The 23,116-nt window shown below is 46.0% G+C and overlaps 1 protein-coding gene across 3 annotated transcripts in view; it reads left to right on the forward strand.

The window, feature by feature from the left end:
• The window catches only part of sos1 (son of sevenless homolog 1 (Drosophila)), a 43,082-nt gene that overhangs the window by 3,844 nt on the left and 16,122 nt on the right, over positions 1–23,116 (forward strand). The window contains exons 2-18 of one of the 3 annotated variants that reach the window (XM_085408298.1): positions 5,991–6,116; positions 10,129–10,260; positions 10,338–10,502; positions 10,646–10,906; positions 10,981–11,124; positions 11,199–11,309; positions 11,674–11,772; positions 12,288–12,415; positions 17,800–18,461; positions 18,782–18,863; positions 20,081–20,197; positions 20,339–20,442; positions 20,622–20,844; positions 20,925–21,044; positions 21,137–21,299; positions 21,416–21,533; positions 21,661–21,833. In XM_085408298.1, the coding sequence (XP_085264424.1) occupies positions 5,991–6,116; positions 10,129–10,260; positions 10,338–10,502; positions 10,646–10,906; positions 10,981–11,124; positions 11,199–11,309; positions 11,674–11,772; positions 12,288–12,415; positions 17,800–18,461; positions 18,782–18,863; positions 20,081–20,197; positions 20,339–20,442; positions 20,622–20,844; positions 20,925–21,044; positions 21,137–21,299; positions 21,416–21,533; positions 21,661–21,833 (2,928 nt within the window). The remainder of the gene's footprint in view (positions 1–5,990; positions 6,117–10,128; positions 10,261–10,337; positions 10,503–10,645; positions 10,907–10,980; positions 11,125–11,198; positions 11,310–11,673; positions 11,773–12,287; positions 12,416–17,799; positions 18,462–18,781; positions 18,864–20,080; positions 20,198–20,338; positions 20,443–20,621; positions 20,845–20,924; positions 21,045–21,136; positions 21,300–21,415; positions 21,534–21,660; positions 21,834–23,116) is intronic. The other 2 variants (XM_085408299.1, XM_085408301.1) reach the window with 2 other exon arrangements.

Below are 23,116 nucleotides of genomic sequence, written 5' to 3' on the forward strand. Positions count from 1 at the left end.
AATGAAATATGGCGATAGAATATGGGTAAAATGCGCAGTGCCTTTGTTTTCATGCGCACATGGCGGCGACGGAGAACGAGAAGGGCGAAAGCGGATCGTTGAATGAAACGGATGAACCAGAACTGGTTTGTAAAATGCTGCAGCTTCACTGGTGTGGAACTGGTTTAGCTTTCGTCCGTCAGATACACAACAAAGCACTATTTGTGGTAGCGCATGCTAGCGGGCCGTCGTTATTACCGTGTTTTTTGGAAAATACGGCACACTTAAAATCAACCCTTTGAGTTTCTGAAAAGCAACAGAGCCCCTTATAATCCCGTGCGCCTTATGTATGAACTCTGGTTGTGTTTACTGACCTGGAAACGATTTTATGTGCACGGCGCTCAGAAATCTGTCAAATGTTTCAGTACGACTTTGCTGAGCTACGAAGCCGCACCGCTTGATGGATTGTCGGAGCATTACGGCTATCGTAGGCGGAGCCTCGCGGAGTGATACGTACTGTGCTTCAACATAATGTTACCATATTGTGTGTGTATAACCTCTTAAGTTTTGTGGATATTATACATCAGGGGCGATTCTAGGATCAGAGCTTTGGGGGTGCTGAGCACCCAGAGAGCTGCCCATCCAGGCAAGGTAAACTGTACTCGTCACGATGAGACTTCTTCCCCGTCTTTATTAAATCATAAGATTCTTAAATTCATCAGGTCTCTCTGTGCCTGGGTCCTCGTCTCAAAACATGACATCACTGTTTTGTACATTTTAACACAATTTAATCCCACATGTGTGAAAGAAAAGCAAAACACTTTTTTGAAAAGTGTTTTGCTTTTCATCAAATCTGATCAAGGTTATTTAAATGCTGCAAAAGAAGAATGGATTGGAATAAAAATACATATCCTGACCTTAATTACTGGGAGAATAATGAATGATGCTCACAGTGAGTAAGAAGTAAACTGAGAGCATTTTTTGGACAGAGATTCACTTTTAAAGTGTGTGTATAATATAATAAAAATATATATAAAAAAAATACACTCCAAAAATAGAGTCCTTGAAATGTACGAAATATTATTACAAAATTAGAAAACTGAGACACCTTGGCCTCTGGTACAATGTATGGAAAGATCTTTACTGCAGATACTAACATGGCTCTGCAGATTTTTTCTTTTCTTTTATCCTATGTCGCCTCAGCTTGAGGTTGGCAAATCTATCACATTTTGGTGGTCAAGTCTCTCAAGCATCTCTTTCTCAACTGACATCACAGCCAGGTGCTGGAGTCGGCTTTGACCCATGGTCCTTCTCAGCCAGGTATGGAGCTGACTCAAGACACTAAAAGACCTCTCACAGCTACAGCTGCTAACTGGGTTTGTTAGGGCAACCTGAATAGCAGTTTTCAGTGTGGGGAAGATCTGATTATCCAGAAGATTGTACAATGTTAACATATCTGGGATGGCACCAGCCTCACTCTCGAGCTTCAAAAAGGTTTTGGCAACCGTGACTTCCTCTGACTGAAGCTCAGTATGGTAACGCAGTGCCAGGGCTGACAACCCAGTTTGTTTAGCAGACTCTGTACAGCAGCTTTAATACAGGGAGAACACAACTTCCAGACTGTGAGTAAAATCAGGTTTTTTCTCTTTGTCAGTTTAACAGTTTCTGCCTGTCACTGCTGTCTGTTTGCTTACCTGGTTCTTCCTGACCTCGTACTTTCTCCTCACGTTCCCTCTTTCCTCTCTCCCTCTTTGGACTGACAATCATACACAAATAGATTCAATTAGATAAAAAATTACATTAATATGAAAAAAAACTACTATTAAGATCACCAATAAAAAAAGTCCTCTCTTAGTGTCCTTTCAACCAAAAGGCAAATAACCAAACCACGTGTACATCTGATAAAGGACATAAACATTGAAACACTGATCCAACATGATTCTTGATTGACTCGGTGTCTCTGTATACACACACACACACACACACCAGGAGTTATAAGGTTAATGGGCATCCAGCCAGTTAGCTAGTTAGTACTTTGGGTTCAATATCGGCACATATGACAAAATAAGCAGTTTCTCTCATTACATTTCAAACAGGACAGTGGTAACATATACTATTATATATTGTACATATATTTATTAGTTTCAGATGTAGCCATTCTTGTATTTTGCTTGTTTACATTATTGTATTTTGCACAACTCTGTTGCTTGTGAAGCTCGCACACAAGAATTTCACTCACATGTGCTGTACCAATGTACTTGCACATGTGATGTGACAATAAAAGTGATTTGATTTGATTTGATTTAACAAGAGCAGGCTACGGATAATTTAAAGTTTTAGGTTTTAACCCTTGGATGCACAACCTACCAGTACCTACACTCTTCCACGAGTGGGGTCACAAATGATCCCAAATAAAATCAATACATTTTGCTATAAACTTGGTTGTTATTCTTCAAAATCTTTAAAACGAAGAGTTGTAATATTTTCATATTTGAGGTATTCCTCATAAAACATGATTGTGACATGAGGCCCTTTGCATTTTTATTTATTTTTTCATTAATTTTAAGAAATTTGAGTTTTTGTATCTTTTGTATCACTTTTTTATGCTTGCTCTGCATATACTGCAGAAGTTGTTCATCCACTGTAACACAGTCACTGAGGATGAATTTCTGCCTGCAGTTGACCAGGAACAGGCCCCATACGTAGCAGAAAGCTGCCATGTGGTTTGTTTTCAGTCTGTAGGCTCTGGTCCTCTTGTTCTCAAAGTGCAAGACGGGCGAATATCTTCAAATCTTTGAATTGACATAGTGGCCTTGTACAATGGGTTATGCAGAGGACTCCCAAAAAACACACCGACTGGTACATCCCAGTTCGTCTCATTTCCTGCAAGAACGGTCAATCAAATGAAGGCCAGGAGCTTAAGTTTGATTACATTTTTCCACTCTTTCCCCTGTCTGTGGCGACTCTTCGTGCCTCCATGTTTGTGCATTTCAGCACCTCTTCTATTATATTATCAGACATGAGCATCTTCCATGCATCTATTGGGGAGACAGTACTAGACCTAGATAGTCTGGGTCCTCTATATCTGAGATGTCAGATTCTGAGTCAATGCCTCTGACGGGCTCTTCATCCCATCCGTCCTGGATCATTTGTAGAGCCACAGGGATCCTAGCTGGCCTCATAGCAGCCGTGTTACTTTAAATAATAAACCCCCCCCAGAAAGGACAATGTTTGAAATGCACAGGAAACTATAAACAGGGCTGCACATAAATGGTTCGCAGGTGCGCATTCGCTGTCAAAATAAAAGACACGCACCAGATAAGAAGTTGAGACGCTCGTTTGCGTACATAAGATAATCTGGAGGAGGACAGACATTTTATCAGAACTCTTAAAGATGTCGAAGAAGCAAGCTCCATAAGCAATTACTTTTGTGTTCCTCCACCCCCAAAAAAGCGCATAGTCTCGGAATTTCTGGGAATACTTTTATTTTGACAGCGAACGCACACCTGCAGACCACTTATGTGCAGCCCTGACTGTAAATCATATATGTTACTGTGTAAAAATTAATTCCTGATCGATCAGAAGTGGAAGTGGGTCAGTCAGAGTTGCTAAGAATGAACGTTTCATAGAAGATTCCACAGGAACTGCTTGGAGTCATTTCTGACCCCACTTGTGGAAGAGTGGGGTAGTGATACAAAAACTGCATTTTTAATTAATGAAAAAATAAATAAAAATGCAAATGGCCTGATGTTACAAACATATTTTATGAGGAATACCTGGAATATGAATATATTACAACTTTTCATTTTAAAGATTTTGAAGAAATGTGGCTGATTTTACAACAGAGCAGGACGGATTGTAGGGCAGCAAACATCGTCAGGAAACACGTTTCCAACACTGCAGGTTACCTGGTGTAATGTTTTTCAGGTAAACAGAAACATGTTCTGACTCCTACCAACTATATAAAGAGTAACTGAAGGTTAAATGCAGCTAATATGTCCTGTTTTAAGGCAGGCGCTTCCACCTCCGCTCCGCTGCGTCTCAGCCACCATCGCTCTGGCAGCACAAGAGCCAGAGCAGGGGAGAGCTGGAACAAACCACTTTGGGAGGGGGGGGGGGGGGGGGTTATCTATACTTTTGTTGTTAAAATGTTCCATCTCAAGTACGTACTGTATGTTTTTATATTTTTAGTAGTGTGTCACACAAGCAGCAAATATTGTCAAAAAAGGAAGAAATCTTTGGGGGTGCTGTGATTCATTTTTCAAAATTGGGCTAAAATCGCCCCTGTTATACATGGTTAAGCTGAGGATGTGTCGGCCAGTTTCCACTGGAAATGCCTTTTGGTTAAACCGTCAGCGAGGAATTTGCACTGTTAAATTTTTATATAACTTTAATGCACATAAAAAAAAACAGCTGCTTGTTTAAGTGAAAATACATTGATGGTTTTTTTTTTTTTGCACTAATACAGTTGTAAATGGCCTGTATTTGTATAGCGCTTTACACAACCAGTCATCCACCCATTCACACACACATTCACCAAAAATATTCATCACGATATACATTTGAAAATTTGCTGTGGCTACAATGTAGCTGCCATCACCAGTGTGTGGATGTGTGTGTGTAAAGCGCTTTGGGGTCCTTAGGGCCATTTACAACTGTATTAGTGCAAAAAACCCATCAATGTATTTTCACTTAAACAAGCAGCTGTTTTATGTGCGTTAAAGTTATATAAAAATGTAACAGTGCAAATTCCTCGCTGACGGTTTAACCAAAAAGCATTTCAGTGGAAACTGGCCGACACATCCTCAGCATAACCAAGTATAACATCCACAAAACTTAAAAAGAGGTTATACACACACAATATGGTAACATTATGTTGAAGCACAGTACGTATCACTCCGCGAGGCTCCGCCTACGATAGCCGTAATGCTCCGACAATCCATCAAGCGGTGCGGCTTCGTAGCTCAGCAAAGTCGTACTGAAACATTTGACAGATTTCTGAGCGCCGTGCACATAAAATCGTTTCCAGGTCAGTAAACACAACCAGAGTTCATACATAAGGCGCACGGAATTATAAGGGGCTCTGTTGCTTTTCAGAAACTCAAAGGGTTGACTTTAAGTGCGCCGTATTTTCCAAAAAACACGGTAATAACGACGGCCCGCTAGCATGCGCTACCAAAAATAGTGCTTTGTTGTGTATCTGACGGACGAAAGCTAATTTTACAAACCAAATGTATATCGTGATAAATATTTTTGGTCATATCGCCCTGCTCTAGCAGACAGTGTGATTGTAATCTGATTACATTTCATTTTGAAATGCATTCACAGATTGAAGCTCAGTCATTTAGACAGCATTTTGAGGCTTCGGAGTGTCGGCAGGTTTTCCACTGACAATCACCTGAATCGTTTTCAGCGGCTCGGCCCAGAACGGGAGCATGTGCTCCGGAACAGATCAGCAAACTGTCCGAGTTGCAGATCCTGAGTGGATCACGTTTACAATCGTGGGTTCAAGTTTTATTGTCTTATACAGAGAAACAGTATTGGAACATTTACCTATAATGAAATTCTTCCTCAGCTTTACATGAACATTAGAAAGTGTACAGCTAAATCAAAGAAGGAAAATAATAATAATAATAATAATAATAATAATAATATAAAAATACCAAAGTATTAAATATTAACAATCGTTTGGTATTTACAGTTTGTGCAAAACTGTGCAGTGAGGATTTCAGTTTTATTTATAAAGCACGAAAATGACAACGACGGCGCTTTATGTTGGAAGGTAATAATAATGTCCAGTTCCAATCACATTCAGCAGCTTCTTCTGCATTTATGACCTGAATTCCTGATTTCAAACGTCTCGTCCTTCCAAACTTAAATATCTAAAATCTGTAAACGCTGAGACATTTGTAAACGTCGCATTCATGAGCTGCCCGGCACATTTATTAGTAACTGTCAGGAAGCCACGAGCTGTCAGTGACGCTATGACTGATCTGTGTGTGTGTGTTCAGGTACTGAACCAGGTGCATCCTAACCTGGTGTCCCAGCAGGAGGCGCTGCAGTACGTGGAGGAGCTGATCCTGCAGCTGCTCAGTATGCTGTGTCAGGCTCAGCCGCGCACGTGCCAGGACGTCGAGGTGAGACGGACGCACGCTAACGATAATGCACACCAGGTTCTTTCTGTGTTTACTGTCATTTTTACCATTTAAATAAAGTTTTGATGTTTGCGTCAGAAGTCAGCTGGAAGCAGCTGAACAGCCAATCACATGAGTTCCTGATGATGACATCACTGTGAGGCCGAGGTGGGATCGGCGGCTGCGATGACGTAACGAGGTGCTGTCTGGGGAAAAAAACAAAACGCCACGCTGTTGGCGTTTTAATCCTCAACCCGATCCCTGATATTTGACCTTTGACCCCTGACCTTTGACCCCTGACCGTTCCTCAGACTCACATCCTGTGTGTGTTCGTGTTTGGTGACACGTGCCATCCGTTGATCGCGCTCACAGAGGTCACATGATCCCTCAGGCTGCATCATGTGACAGGACATGATGTCGTGTAAGTGCTGGACATGTGACCAAGCAGCAGACGGTCTAGTGAAAAGCACAGCTGCCGACCGGCTGCACCGCACACCTGGACAGGTGTAAGGATGTAAGTCAGTACTACCTCTCGATACCAGTACTCGTCAGTACTGTGACCGATACTCGTCGTCCCGGTTCCTTGTGATTGTTGCCGAGCAGGTGTGAACACCGAGGGTTAATCGCCGCACAGGTGCCGTTACCTGAGTAATAGAGCGCACCGTTTCAGCTCACGCCTCCTAGAGTATTGATGGCACTGACTTCATCGTGTGTCTGCGTGTTCCCAGCACTCGTTCTTCCTCGCCGCAGTGGTCCCGGAGCTGCTCGCAGGTCCATCTGTGGTCTGTGCAGGATCACAGAATCCACCGGCCTGCTCCTCACCAAACATGGCGCTCCTCTTCTTTGGGTCAGTGGACCTGATGCGTCACGTCGTCATGGCGCTCCTTTGTTTTTCCTCATCGTCCACAGCACAGCTCAGCGTTTGAATCATGGATGTGACTCCGGTTCTTGGATGACATCAAGGATTTAGGACAGGAGGCGGTTCTCCAGAAACGCCCGAGCGCAGTCAGAGTCTCCAGTTTGTAAAATCCACTTTTGTGAAGCCAGGCGGAGCTTATCGTTAGGCAGGTTTCTTCCTGTTTCCCACCGTCAGCCTGCTCACAGAGTTTTCTCTGTACTGCTCTTTACCTCACAGCGTAAAGCGCTTTCAGGCGACTGTTGCTGTGATTATATAAATAAGTTGAATCAAGAGACCTGTCAATAACCGAGCCGTGATGACAGAATAACCTCGGGTTATTGGCTCCCTTTATCCACTCAGAGCACAGGACAGGTGTGCTGTGCCGTGTGATCAACTATACCCATGGCTTCAACCCAGAAACCACATCAGATCAAGGGCCGTGCGATATGACCCGGTTATCTCTCGATAACCTCATCTGTCACTAAATGTGCTTTTTCTGTAACTCGACCCGTGTGAGGCGTTTTCAGCGGAGTGTTCTGACCGATGCATGAAACCATCTATTTTTAGATAGAAGTTGTAACGGCCGCCATTTTCTTTGTGAGTCTTTCTACACAGCGTGCTGCGGGGAAACGCCCGTTGTAGCGTTTGAGTCTGAGGTTGGTTTGGAGCACCTGACGGCTCTTTGTTGCTTCTCGTCCGTAAACTCTCTCCACTCTGTCACCTGAGAAGTAGGGCTGGGCAAAACGATTATTTTCCTAATCGATGAATCTGAAGCGATTAATTTTTCGATGCATCGATTAATCTAACGATTCATTTTTCAATCCGATTCGATTTCGATTCGATTAACGATTTTTTTCCCCATTATTTGACTTGTATAGCAATTTCACATTTACTAATTTATGTATATAAATGAAAAACACAAATTTATTCACTTGAAGACCTTTTAATAAAAAAAAATTGCAAAATAAAGTTGTAGAGGTCGTACAATCAATACAATAGAGATAGCATTTAACAAGAAATGAAATGTGCAAACATATATAAAATTAAGGAAAAGTTAACAAAACATTTCAAATAAATAGCAACAATGGTGTCTTTAAACAAACAAAATGTAACATTCACTTTGCTTTCTGCCAAAAAGTGCTCTTCATTCACAAAACAAAATCCACAATAACATTGTACTACAATCTGCTGTTTTCAACAAAAAATTAAATGTTTTGCAAAACAAATATAACAAAGGAAATCATAGCAAAAAATTAATAATATACAAACAGCAGCAATGGCGTCTTTGAACAAATAATGAAATGACAAGCTACCCCTAAGTAGGACTCTGTGACCAGACTTGTCCAAGCATCAGTGGTAAGGGAGATTTTGGATGTGGCTTTTTTAGTTCATTCCTTAGTTTCTCCACTGAAGTTTCATACTTTCTCTCCATCATGCTTGTAAAATGACGCCTAGACGGCAGAGTGTAACCTGGTTGGAAAGTGGTCAGCATTTCTTTGAATCCCTCACCCACAGCAAGTGGTCTCTTGTCTTTTAAAATCATAGCTAAGACGCTCTCAGTAAGTACAGCCACCTCCTGGGGGGTGCATGGTGTACTTCTTCTCTGACAGTAGTCCTCCAGACTTTTCTGTTTATTCCTGAAATCATAAATCACACACAGCACACAGATGAATTCGAATAATTACTAAATAATTATATGGAAAGCATAATATCAAAATAATCTGATAAGGATCTGGTTGAGATAGATAGATACACACATACTGTTATGCCATGTGCTTTCATAGCATAACAGTAAGAGGTTAATGATAATCCCCAATGTTGAACATATGATATGCAGTAATCATGATGGCTGGAAAAGATAACGTTTAAACACCCAGGGCTGATGGCACCTTTACTGGTGCACTGCTTTCTAGTCATTAGATGGCATAACTTTGACCTATAAGATCAAGCTGGAGAAGCATTATGTATAAAAACAGCGTTCAAATAGGATGAAACACATTAAATTTGACAAATCAAGAGTTCATTGTCATTTTGCTTTTGCAAGCACTTTAACAATGTTGTAATAGTGTCCACGACGGCTACGTTTAGCAGGTGGTGCATTATCCTTGTTAACAATTCTCCTGCGGCCAATTCGCTGTCTCACATTTTTGTCTTTCGCCGATTCTGATAATCAGCCTGCGTGCATTCCGACTCATTTTGCCAGCATGGGCCACAAACCAAAACAACAACAACTAAACAGCAGCTGCTGTATGTTACTGCTCAGCAGCTTAAATGAGTTTTGCATTTACGGAGGTTGGGTCTTTATCTGTGTCTATGAGTGAGTGTACGTCTACGTGGGGGGGTCTGGATGAATTAACGGGTAAAAACTAGCGTTAGTAAAAAAGTTAAACTTACGGTGGTTTGTCCTTTGCAGAAGCTGCTCCTGGATGCCGTCGTTTGAGGTGCTGGTGCATAGCCGTCGTGCTTTTATGATAGGCCATTTCCACCTCACAAAGCCGGCAAACGACTGAATCACTTCCTTTTCTGTTAAAATATCCCCATACTGTAGAGCTGCGTGTTCGGGTGGAGTGATTTAAGTTGACTGCAACTGCCTCACTCATGATTCCACTACTCGCTGCCGCCATGTCTTTTTTTGAAAGTGACGACGCATCGACGCAGATTTTTTTACGTCGACGTTTTTTTTTTTTTTGTTCCAGCCCTACTGAGAAGAGCTCTGTGCTGTTCGAGTCTGAAGTGGCGCTGCTTTGTGCCAGAACTTACGTTGTGCAGTTTTCCGTGTCAGACGTTTCATAACCAAACTGTGTCCGCGCAACAGAGGCGGCCCTCGTTTAGGAATAAGGTCCTGGATTTGTGTGGACTGGTCCGTCTGTTTGCAGCTACCTGGTTCTGCCTCGTCTAAACTGGTCGTGCTGGGATTCTCTGTCCCCGCATCCATAAACAGTGGATTTTGCGTCACCGTGAAACAAACGATAGTGTATTATATGAAAGATGTTTTCATTTCGTCATATCGCACAGCCCTGCTCAGATCAGGTGTTGTTTGGTTCTTATCGGCCCAGCCAAGGCGTGCAGGCTACCGGAGTCCGCTTCGTGTCCTGAACCCGCCCCTTTTCTCTCCAGGAGCGCGTGCAGAAGAGTTTTCCTCACCCGATCGATAAGTGGGCACTCAGTGATGCTCAGAGTGCCATTGAGAAGAGGAGGAGGAGGAACCCGCTGGCGCTGCCTGTTGATAAGATCCATCCCCTGCTCAAGGTACATTTCTTCATCATATGGCTTACGCACATTTCCCATGGTGCCTTGAGTGTGTTCACCACGGTGCTGTGCTTTAGGAGGTGCTGGGCTATAAGATCGACCACCAGGTGTCCGTGTACATGGTCGCCGTCCTGGAGTACATCTCTGCGGACATCCTGAAGCTGGCAGGAAATTACGTGAGGAACATTCGACACTATGAGATCTCCCAGCAGGATATCACCGTGGCCATGTGTGCCGACAAGGTCGCACACGCACACGCACACAACAAAATACAACACAGTCCAGTGAAAGCTCCACACCGTGCAGCCGCTCAGTCCGTCTCATGGTTTGGAGGAACCTTTAAACTCTGCGTGTCTCACCTGTAGGTCTGTGTGTCGCTGTGCAGGTGTTGATGAACATGTTTCACCAGGACGAGGAGGACATCAGCGGCTTCCCGCTAATGGATGAGGAGCCGTCAGCCAATGAGGAGCAGAGTTACTACGAGCTGGTGAAGAGCTTCATGGCGGACTGTCGGCAGTACCTGAGGCAGCTCAACCTGATCATCAGGGTGTTCAGGGAGCCCTTCAACTCCAACTCCATGCTCTTCTCCCAGCACGTATGTCCACCGGTGACATCACTAACTGGTCTGGTGATTGGTGATTCTGTTGTGAGTGACGACGACGTGTTTGATCCGTGACATTCTCAGGCTGGTGTAATTGATGAGTCTCTGATCGATTGCAGGATGTGGAGAGCATCTTCAGTCGGATCCTGGATATCCACGAGGTGACGGTGAAGCTGCTCGGTCTGATCGAGGACACGGTGGAAATGACCGGCGAGGGAAGTCCTCATCCTCTGGTGGGGAGCTGCTTCGAGGACCTGGCTGAGGTCTGTACGCCTGTGGATTGATCTGTTGATCGATCGGTTGTCTGCTTGAGAATGACGTGAGCTTTGATTGGCAGGAGTTGGCTTTCGACCCCTATGAGACGTACGCTCAGGACATGCTGCGCTCTGGCTTCCATGAACACTTCCTCAGTCAGGTGTCCAAACCTGGAGCTTCCTTCCACCTGCAGGTGAGGCCAGTACTCTGATTACAATGGTTCTGTCAGAGAAGGTGAAAGCAGACTTTTCTGACCTTTGACCTCTGGGAGGTTCTGGGATCAGTTAAATAAAAAAATACAGCCTGTAGTGTTTCCTGCACATTCGTTGGCTAACGACTTGTCAATCACAAGTCGTTAGCCAATGAGCGCGCTTTCACAGGCGGAGCCACCTTTCCTCTGATGTCATAAGACAAACAGACGAGCGGGTGCAACGTCAGCTGATTATCATGTGAGACGAACCTCTGCTCAGGTGTGCAGCGTGTTGATAGAGATCGGCGTGTGCGGCGGGTCACGTGACCGCTGATGATGAAGCGTCTGTCTGTGTGTCTGTCTGCAGTCCATCTGCGAGGGCTTTAAAGAGGCCGTTCAGTACGTTCTGCCCAGGCTGCTGCTCACACCTGTTTACCACTGCCTGCACCTGTTCGAGATCCTCAAGGTGAGTCTCCTGACAGAGACGCTTGTACATGTGTGTTAAATCCCGCTGCGCGTTTCTGCACGCTTCCACCCGCAGAGATCAACAGAGGCGATGCCGAACACACAAGTGCACCTGTAACTCACCTGCCTTATACACGCACTATACCTGTATCAAACCTGGTCATAGCACCGCTTTATGATGTGGCGGTATCCTGCCACAGAGCATTCCCTGCAGGCCGGCAGTGGCTGAGCACATGAAACTGGTCCCAGGTGAACCCAGTCAGGTGCGGTGATGGCACGCACCAGTCTCCCGTGGAGCCGGTCCAGGTCTGGGACTTTCCACTGCGGCCGTAAGAGGCTTTGCCCCTCTGAGGGCAAATCTCTGAAATACCTCCAGTCATGTAGTGCAGATTATTTCACAGCTGAGGGCTCACGGGGGGCAGAGGGAGTCCTGGACTCTGATTGGACAGCACAGGTTTTGTTCTTAGTTCTCTGTCTGATGGAGGTAGTTAGCCCCTCCCTTCTCTGTTTCCACAGCAACTGGAGGAGAAGAGTCAGGATGACGAGGATAAAGAGTGTCTGAAACAGGCCATCACGGCTCTGCTCAACCTGCAGAGCAGCATGGAGAGGATCTGCTCCAGGAGCCTGGCCAAGAGGAGGCTCAGGTACGCACACCTGCACGCACACAGACACACACGTGCGTGATGGACGGGCAGAGGGCATGAGTAGAAATGATAATAAGAACCTCATGACCGACAGCAGGTTATTGATCTTTACCTGTTCATCAATAACTAATAATCAGTGTCAGGCGTGTAGACCACACGAGGACTGCTCCTTCACCTGTTCATGGCAAAGAGTCAGCCTTCACCCCTGAGTGTGAGATCCCCGAGCGGAGCCAGGACAGAACCAGAACCGGCCGAGTTCAGCTGTAACTGCCGGGCAGCAGCTCGCACTCTGCACAAACACTGTGGGTGGGACTCCGCCCATCCTCTGCATTTCCCTTTGGACCAAAATAGAGCAGGATGGGGAGGGGAGGGTTCGTTAGGGTCGCCGGTGGGGGGGTGGCGGTGTTTGGAGGAAGTGGCGTAAGCGCGAGGGCAGCTTATTGTTCTCTGTTAGAAAGAAAAGAGCTCAGAGAGAGAGAGAGGGGAAAGCTGCTGCTGCCGCCCGCTCAGTAAAGTTTCTCCTTTATTACACGACAAACGAGCAGGCGGAGGGCCCACGGTCGATGACTGGCAGGCGGACATGAGGACGTAGGTGACCTCTCTTTGTTCTCTCGTGTTTTCCTGTAGGCGTGATGGTGGTAGACAAAGAGCGGTGGAGGTAAACTGGAGAAAAGCGGCTTAGATACGACCTGTTAGTGTTTTTGTTTGTAGCAGTCGATGCTAAGGACCCAACAGCTAACGAGGGGATTGGCTGGTTTTAAGTTTGAGACGTGGAGCGTTCAGCATCAGGCTCAGAAGAAATGATGATACGAGAAATGTAATGGAGGTGTGGTTAAACTGATGCCCTGCCCACAAGCAGGGATGCTGCTTTGAACTGCATGCTGCATGCTCCCTCTTCTCCATAGCCTGGCGGAAACGGCGTCCGAATCTCCGTGTCTGATTGGTCAGAGCACAGAAGTTTTTGTTCCACCCTAACTCTGAGGAGGTGGAGGTGTTTCCCTCTGTGGCTGAGCACCACCTGTCTGGCTGATAAACTGACCTGAATACAGTGCAGACCGCCGTCCTCCATCTCTTCACTGACGAGTTACAGAAGAGCTGGAAAAGATTTATATCAGCCTGTGAGGCGGGTGGAGGCGGGTGGAGGGAGATAGAATTGGTGGTGCAGTTGGATTCATTGCTGGTTAGAAAAAGATGTGTTTCATAACTCTGAACAACAGATTTTTAAATCCGTCCCGCTGAGACTGAAGTGCAGGTGTCAGGTTTTAGTCATCGACAGTTGAGCACTTGCTGCCATGTTCAGAGCTGACTGGGTGACGTGCTCGGTGCTCAGGTGAGGCGCTCATTACTCCGTGCACTACTTTTGTTAAACTTCTTTTTAAAGCTGAAAGTCACAGCTGGATGGATCCTTGCACAAATCATGCAGATAAGGCTGGTAATGAATGACCAAAGGCAGGTGGATGGAGGCAGGTGGATGGTGTGGGGTAGAGATGCATAAAAGCCAATAATGAAGGTCGGTGCCGGCCGATGGGTTCAGAGTTATACTGATGGTCACTGGTGGGGGCAGATAAATATCAGTAGGTAAACGCCTGGTGTTGGAGGCAGGCCCTGGGTGAGGGAAGTAAATGTGGTCGAGGGTCTGCTGCAGCCCAGTGAAGCCCCGCCTCCACATACCTCGGGGGTTTAAGTTATAATGTGATTAGTGAGCAGCTCGCAGGAACAACAGGCTCAGCGAATAAAGCAGCAGTCCGTCCGCTCTCAGGTCGTCCAATCGATCAGACCTGCAGGGCCGTCGATGCGTCTGATCAGCGCTGCTTCCTCACGCCTGCAGGGTTCACGTCCTGATGACATCACATTGGTGTTTTTCACACGTTGATCAGAACCCAGTACTGCCATTGATAATACACGTGCTCATTAATGACGATGTCACTGTGTCTCTGTCACAGCGTGGCGGTTTGTCCCAGCTGAGGTCCGAGTCGGCCTGCTGTGACCTCACTTCCTGTTGTCGCTGCAGCTTTGCTGGTTTGTACAAAGCCTGACCTCCTCAACCAACCCAATGATGAGTGAGCAGCTCTATTAGCAGTGAACTAACTTCCAATAATTTAGCGATCTGTAGCTGATCAGAAATGTTGATCACGTATGTCTGTGTGACGCACAGGAAGAAAGCAGCAGCTGACAGGAAGTGAAACGTGTAACTCTGACCTCAGCTCATAACTTCAAGAGCTGCTATACAGCTGCTGCTTTTATTGTGAAAGTCCCGTGATTTCCTTAAATGTGTTTCTCACTGAAATCACACAGAGACCCGCCCCCTCTGGCTCTCCAGGGCTCGCAACATTTCAAAATCCTGGTAGTCCTTCGGGCAGGGACTCTTCAGTTTTTGGTAGCCCAAAATAAATTTAAGTAGCCCGAATAAAAGAGAGAGCAATTTTTTGATTGATGTTTTGTTTCCGTTACAATATTATACTTTAATGTATAATATTGGAAACAAAACATCAATCAAAAAATTGTTGAAACACAAATTACAACATTGTATAAAAATTACAATCATCAACTCAAATACTTGGTTCTAATTGAACAGAAATTTCTATGAACTTGTAAGAACTGTGTAGGACATGAATCAGTCTGTCAGAGCCTGAATCTGAAATTTCCACTGAAGTCACGGGTAAGAGGCAAGAGGAACCAAGATCGAGGCCGTTTGCTTTTTGAAGTTTGCAAAGACTGATAAAATTGTGCCAGTGGTAGTTCACTCTTTGCAACATAGTAGCTGTTCTAAACAGATTTTTCAGGTTTATTTTTAGTATATTATTTGCAATTGGTGTTTGTTCTGGGAAAGATATTGCAGACTGAGCAATAATGCATTTCTTGCATTTCTCATGGGTTCTAATGGGGGCCTTTCTTAAAATGACTGGTCCCAGTAACAAAGGCGCTTGTCGACTCAGAAATCGAGGGAAAACCAACAACACACCCGGCAGAACATTATGTTATTTACACGGGTGCACATAAGTGGTCCGCATGTGCGCATTCGCTGTCAAGATAAAAGACGCGCACCAGATAAGAAGTTGCAGCGCGCGTTTGCGTCCATATAAAGGCAGTGTCTTTGTCCTAGAGTGGGATTTTCACGGCACATTCTGCACCACATCTCTGTGCATTCATCATTTGTTTGAAGCCAGCTCACCTCCTGCAACCACTTTTCCGAGAATACCGTATTTTCACGACCATAAGGCGCACTGTACTAAAAGGCGCAGTCTCAGTTATGTGTGCCCTTACTGTATTTAACACACACATAAGGCGCACTGGACCATAGGGCGCATACAAGTACCGTATGCGTATTTAAAAATAAAGCGGGAGCAAACCTGAGTTCGGTACCTTACTCACATTTTTATTACCAGTAATCGTCATCATCAACAACACACAAGCATACAAGTGTGCGTATTTAAAAATAAAGCAGGAGCAAAACAAAGTTTGGTACTCACATTTTTATCATCAATCAAACCCATCGAAGTCCTCATCCTCTGTGTCTGAATTGAACAGCTGCGCTAAATCTCCATCAAACATGCCAAGTTCACTTTCTTCACTGTCAGAGTCACTTTCCGTGCCGTGCGGCTCCTCGGAAACGATGCCGGCTTTTGCGAAAGCTCGAACAACAGTGCCAGCAGACATGTTAGCCCAAGCATCTACAATCCATTGGCAAATTGTGGCGTAACTCGCCCGGCGCTGCCTTCCACTCTTGGTGAAACTGTGGTCTCCACCGGTCATCCATCGCTCCCAGGCCGCTCGCAGCCTTACTTTGAACGGGCGGTTCACACCGATGTCCAGCGGTTGGAGTTCCTTTGTCAGGCCTCCCGGAATGACAGCAAGCTCACAGTTCATTTGTTTCACTAGTTTTTTCACATCGGCTGTGAGATGGGCACGCATAGAGTCACAGATTAAGAGCGATGGTGATGCGTGGAAAAAACCACCTGGTCTCCTTACATACATCCGGATGGAAAAATGGCACCGTTTCATAAAAAGTGAAAGTGAAACTGCTTTTAGCCGAATGGTGACCGTCGAAACGCTTCTCCCGCTCGTTCTTTGCTCGATGATCCACCGCTCGAGTCTTTCCTCCAACTCGGGTCACCTCGCCTTATGTCCGCGGAAACTCAGCTGCGTTTTCTTGACCTGCCGGAGCTTGTTTTCTAGCTTCCTCCATTTGCGAACCATCGATTCGTTAATCTTAAATTCTCTCGCCGCTGCTCGATTTCCATGTTCCTCCGCGTAGCTGATGGCCTTCAGTTTAAACTGTGCTTCATAAGCGTGTCTCTTTGCCATTTTCAGGGTTGCGCCCACACTTCACCCTTTAGCGTTCTCATGGTGTTCTCTACTACGTCCTCCTTACAACACACAGGGCGCACTGCGCTATAGGGCGCGCTGTACTTTTTGAAGAAAATCTAAGACTTTTAAGTGCGCCTTATGGTCGTGAAAATACGGTACGCGCTTCTTTTGTGGTTCGTACTCCATCTGACATTTCTTTGGAGGTGGAGGAACATCACAGTAATTGCTTAAAGGAGCTTCTTCGACATCTTTAAGAGTTCTAAACAAATGTCTGTCCTCCTCCTGAAAATCTTATGTACGCAAACACGCGTTGCAACTTCTTATCTTGTGCGTGTTTTTTATTTTGACAGCGAATGCGCACCTGCGGACCACTTATGTGCAGCCCTGGTTATTTAGCTCGTCATATTGCAGCCACAGAAATTCTTTTGTCCATGAAACCATAAAGCTGCACTTTCTTTTTGCCTTATAGTCTGATTTGTCATAACTTCTCCGTTTTGTGGTAAGCTTTTCTTTGGCTGTCACTTCTTCACCCTGACCTGTCTTATTTGGCTCAGCAGAACTGAAATGCTTTTACACATGCACTCACATAAGCTCAACGATTCTCTGCGCGATCAACCTCTCACATGTTTAAGCTGCGGGAGATTTCACTTGTCATGTTTGCATAGTAAGCTAACGATTAATAAGACGATGTCAGAGGAATTGGTGCAAATTATCATCACTCACAGATCAGTGCTGTCGCTCTCTATACACAGTTCACACGATTGCAAAGTGAAAGCAAAAAACAAGCGCAAATTCAAACGCGATTTCAATATGTCACATATTGACAGTGGCTCACCGATGCCAATGACATAATTACCCAGCTACATTTCTGAAAGAATGCAAAAGCATTGACATATATTTTTCCTTCCTACGATAGGCCGACGGGCAGGGCAGAGATAGATTTTGGTAGTCCGACTGGAAAAATCACTAGCCCCGGGACGTCGGGCTAGTGATTTTGCGAGCCCTGATCTCTCCATCCTCCTCACTAACTCTTCTTCTTCTTCTACATATTCTCGCTCCTGTGTGGTGGCATGCAGCGAGTCGGCGTGCCGTTTCTACTGCCACCAGATGAAGGGTAAGCACCTCGCCATCAAGAAGATGAACGAGATCCAAAAGAACATCGACGGCTGGGAGGGGAAGGACATCGGCCAGTGCTGTAATGAGTTCATCATGGAGGGTACCTTGACCCGCGTCGGCGCCAAACACGAACGCCACATCTTCCTGTTCGACGGCCTGATGATCTGCTGCAAGTCTAATCATGGCCCGCCGCGGCTGCCTGGTGCCAGTTCTACCGCGGAGTACCGCCTCAAAGAAAAGTTCTTCATGCGCAAAGTTCAGATCAACGACAAAGATGACAAGGAGGGCGAGTACCGCCACGCCTTCGAGATCATCCTGAAAGATGGCAACAGTGTGGTGTTTGCCGCCAAGTCTGCAGAGGAGAAGAACGGCTGGATGGCGGCGCTGATCTCGCTGCAGTACCGCAGCACACTGGAGCGCATGCTGGACACCGCCATGCTGCAGGAGGAGAAGGAGGAGCAGATGAGACTCCCGGGCGCCGAGGTGTACCGTTTTGCCGAGCCCGACTCCGAGGAGAACGTCGTGTTCGAGGAGAACGTCCAGTCCAAGTCCGGCATTCCCATCATCAAGGCGGGGACTGTCCTGAAGCTGATCGAGAGACTCACCTTCCACATGTACGCAGGTGAGGCGTGATGTCACACAGGTGAGATGTCGTACTGCTGCTGTTTTAGCTTCTTGACCTGTAGCTTGAGTTTCAACGTGGCAGCGAGGTGAGACTTGGGGGCGATGTGGGCGCCGACTGTGCCGGTGTCCTGCAGGTTTTAGACATGTCAGCTGATTTAAACGGCTAAATGACCTCCAAGTTCTCCAGAGGCCTGCTAATGAACTAATCGTGTGATTCAGGTGTGTCGACCCAGGGTGAGATCTAAAAGCTGCAGGGCACCGGCCCTCGAGGCTGATTGATCTGATCCCTCACTGATCAGCTCGTGTTTTTTCCTTCAGATCCAAACTTCGTCCGGACTTTTCTGACCACCTACAGATCATTCTGCAAACCTCGGGAGCTGCTGGACCTGCTCATAGAGAGGTGAGCTTACCTGCCAGGCACAGTGACCAATCAGAACGCCTGCTCTCACACAGCGGTTTCATTAAAACCCCGTCGTCTCGTGTGTTATTGGGTTTATTTATCATTTAAACAAATAGAACCATATATACAGCAGACTGGCTCATATTTACACCTCAGCTTGTCTCTGGTTGCCTAGCAACACATATTGTTTACACGCAATTTCATATGAGTCTGGAGAACCAATCGGAGGACATTGAAGGAGCTCGGGCAGAAAAGCATCTGGACTTGTTTAAGTTCCTTGAAGACGTTTCATCCCAGAAGCGTCTTCAGTTCTGAGACCAGATGGTGGAGTCCCAGATTTAAGCCCTATGGGAGCGTCCCCCAAGAGGGTCCTGGACCCCCTATTGATCATCTGCCTGATCAGCATCTATGTCCACTGTGTACGACCATCTTTGAACAGAGGGCGGGGCTTACCACACCAACTGTCTGCCATCTATAATCCAGTCTGAGATCCTTCCCAGATGCCTTAATGCCCACTCACTTCCTGGGCCATCTGACCTCAGTAAGTCACATGATAGGGTGGGGCTAGGTTTCACAGCGGGTTCACCTGATACCACCTCACAGGGGTTAGGGGTCTACGATGACCTGGATCCTCGTGTGATTAGGGGAGGTTCAATAGGGGGTCCAGGACCCTCTGGGGAGACACTCCCAGAGGGCTTAAATCTGGGACTCCACCTTCTGAAACATCTTCAAGGAATTTAAAGAAGTCCAGATGACATTATCCTTGGGATGCAAGAATATACACCTAAGTGTGTTCCTACAGTCACAATAACTTACCGTATTGTAACGAGTTGTAGATATTTACTTTGTGCCATAATTATTCTGTAAGAGCTTTTGTTTTTAAAATGTAATAATTAAATTAAATCTTAAAAAACCCCCAAAGAAGTCCAGGTGCTTTTCTTTCTGAGCTGCCTAGACGACGACGACGACCTGGAGGACTGAGAACCTTCACAGACAATCGGAGCAAATAAAGTGTGAGGAGCAGGGCGGAGGAGGAGGAGGAGCAGAGGTCTTCTGTTAATGGTTCCATTTTGGGAATGGAAACCATCTTTCAATGGGCTGAAATTTGACGATATTCCTGCCCCCTTGTGGACTGTGGGGAGGTCGCAGCAGAAGCACACCTGTGGATCTCAACAGGTGTGCTTCTGCTCTCAGCTCTGTGATGTTGATGTTTTCAGGTTTGAGATCCCGGAGCCAAAGCCGGCGGACGCCAATCAGACGGAGGGAGGAGAACAGCCACCCAGCGCTGAACTCAAACGCTTCCGGAAAGAGTTTGTCCAACCTGTTCAGCTCAGGTAGGAAGCGCTCCTGCTACAAGAGACACCTGCTCACACCCGTTCTCTGAGTTTCGTTTACACTCTGCTCGAGTTTGGAATAAATCGAAAACGATGCGACTTTAATTTAGTAATGTCGTCGTCCTCCTCGTCCTCCTGCAGAGTGTTGAATGTTTGTCGCCACTGGGTTGAACATCACTTCTATGATTTTGAGAGAGACCCTCTCCTTCTGAGCGAGATGGAGGACTTCATTGCTTCAGTCAAAGGTACGTACAGGTGTTCAGAAAGGTGCAGCACAGACGATAACGCTTTTTCAAAATTCCGAGTTTTAAAAAGGTCAGCTATTCTTTTCTTACAAGATAAAACTGAATATGAAAACATAAGAGCTTGTAGTCAGTGCAAATGTGTAACAGCTGGAGCAAGGAAATGATGTCAAATGTCGCAGGTAAGGCGATGAAGAAGTGGGTGGAGTCAATCACCAAGATCATCCAGAGGAAGAAGCAGGTCCAGGTGAGCGTGCCGAGTCACAGCATCACCTTCCAGAATTCCCCTCCTCCCATCGAATGGCACATCTGCAAACCCGGAGACACTGAGCACTTCGACCTTATGACCCTGCACCCCATCGAAATCGCCCGCCAGCTCACCCTGCTCGAGTCCGACTTTTACAGGTAACATTCCGCCCTGCGCCTGTCTTGCACCAGCCTGGCACCTGTCCCACTGTTATCTAACCACCGATCTCCACCTGCAGGGCGGTGCAACCGTCTGAGCTGGTCGGTAGCGTCTGGACCAAAGAGGACAAAGAGATCCACTCGCCCAACCTGTTACGGATGATCCGACACACCACCAACCTCACCCTGTGGTTTGAAAAGTAAGCCTTACTTTGGCATGGGCGGGGTCTAGTGTGCGGTAACTAAACTCCACAAGTACGTCAGGCTGATGTCAGCTGTACTTCCTCTGCAGGTGTATCGTAGAGACGGAGAACCTGGAGGAACGCGTCGCTGTCTTTTCCCGGATCATCGAAATCCTGCAGGTGTTTCAGGAGCTCAACAATTTCAATGGCGTCCTAGAGGTCGTCAGCGCCATGAACTCTGCACCCGTGTACAGACTGGATCACACCTTTGAGGTAATAATGACCACGAACGTCACTGACATCAGAAGGATCTGAGTTTAATCTGCTGACAGAGAATGTGAGCGTCATCGTGTGTTTGAAGAAGAAGAAATGTCGGTTTATGGTTGCAGCAAATTCCGAGTCGTCAGAGAAAAATCCTGGAGGACGCTCATGAGCTCAGCGAGGACCACTACAAGAAGTACCTGGCTAAACTGCGCTCCATCAACCCCCCCTGCGTCCCCTTCTTTGGTATGATTTCCCTCGGGATTAGTAGTATTATCAGTCAATCAATTTATCAATGACTCAATTCTCACCGATCTCTAATGGATAACTATGCAGCTCGAAGGTCAAATAACTGTATGTGTGTGTGTGACAGGAATCTACCTGACCAACATCCTGAAAACGGAGGAGGGAAACCCCGACTTCCTGCACAGACACGGCAAAGATCTGATCAACTTCAGCAAGAGACGGAAAGTGGCCGAGATCACCGGAGAGATCCAGCAGTACCAGAACCAGCCGTACTGTCTGCGGGTGGAGGGTGACATCAGAGTGAGGACACACCCCCTCACCTTCTGTTCACACACACACACACACACACACACACACACACACACACACACACACACACACACTTTGGCAACAGTGGGAAGAAAAAACTCCCTTTTAACAGGAAGAAACCTCCAGCAGAACCAGGCTCAGGGAGGGGCGGGGCCATCTGCTGTGATTGGTTGGGGTGAGAGAAGGAAGACAGGATAAAGACATGCTGTGGAAGAGAGACAGAGGTTAATAACAGATATGATTCAGTGCAGAGAGGTCTGTTAACACATAGTGAGTGAAGAAGAAACACCCAGTGCATCGTGGGAATCCCCGGCAGCCTACGTCTATTGCAGCATCACTAAGGGAGGATTCAGGGTCACCTGGTCCAGCCCTAACTATATGCTTTAGCAAAAAGGAAATAATAATAATAAACTTTATTTATAAAGCACACTTAAAAACCAAGGGTATGCCAAGGTGCTTAACAAGTAAAATAGAGTATATGAGGAGGATAATAGAAATAGGACCAAAGCAAGTACTAAATATGCAAGCAGATAACTGTCACTAATACATAGGAAAGCAACAGGTACAGAGCAAACAAGAATTTAAATGAGCATAAAAGTGCGTGATATAAAATCATAAAAGAAATATTAACTAGAGGGAAAGGCAAGATTGAATAAGTGTGTTTTTAATCGTGATTTGAACAGTGCAATGGAATCAGATGCGCGGAGGTCGAGAGGAAGGGTGTTCCACAGTACCGGGGCAGCCAGAGCAAACGCACGGTCACCCCGAGACTTCAGTCGAGATCTGGGTTGGGTCAGAAGTAGTTGAGTGGCAGATCTGAGTGTTCTAGCAGGAGTATGTGGTTTGAGAAGTTCACTAAGATAACTTGGCGCTAATTTATTAATAGTTTTGAAAGTAAGAAGTAATATTTTAAATTGAATACGGTACTTTATGGGCAGCCAATGCAGGCTAGCTAGGACAGGGGTAATATGGCAAAGTTTGAATCTTGAAAGTAGAGATAGTGTCTGTCTCCTGAATCCAAACTGGAAGCTGGTTCCACAGAAGAGGGGCCTGAAAACTGAAGGCTCTGCCTCCCATTCTACTTTTAAATACTCGAGGAACAACAAGTAGGCCTGCAGAGCGAGAGCGAAGTGCTCTAATAGGGTGATATGGTACTACAAGGTCATTAAGATAAGATGGGGCCTGATTATTTAAGATCTTGTATGTGAGAATTCTGGATTTAACAGGAAGCCAATGAAGTGTGGTTGGAGCAGCGGTTGGAGCAGCGGTTGGAG

The sequence above is a fragment of the Rhamphochromis longiceps genome, linkage group LG6 (genome assembly GCF_057381845.1).
Source record: "Rhamphochromis longiceps isolate RC_006_pf linkage group LG6, R_longiceps_female_GT1.1, whole genome shotgun sequence".
Classification (NCBI taxonomy): Eukaryota; Metazoa; Chordata; class Actinopteri; order Cichliformes; family Cichlidae; genus Rhamphochromis; species Rhamphochromis longiceps.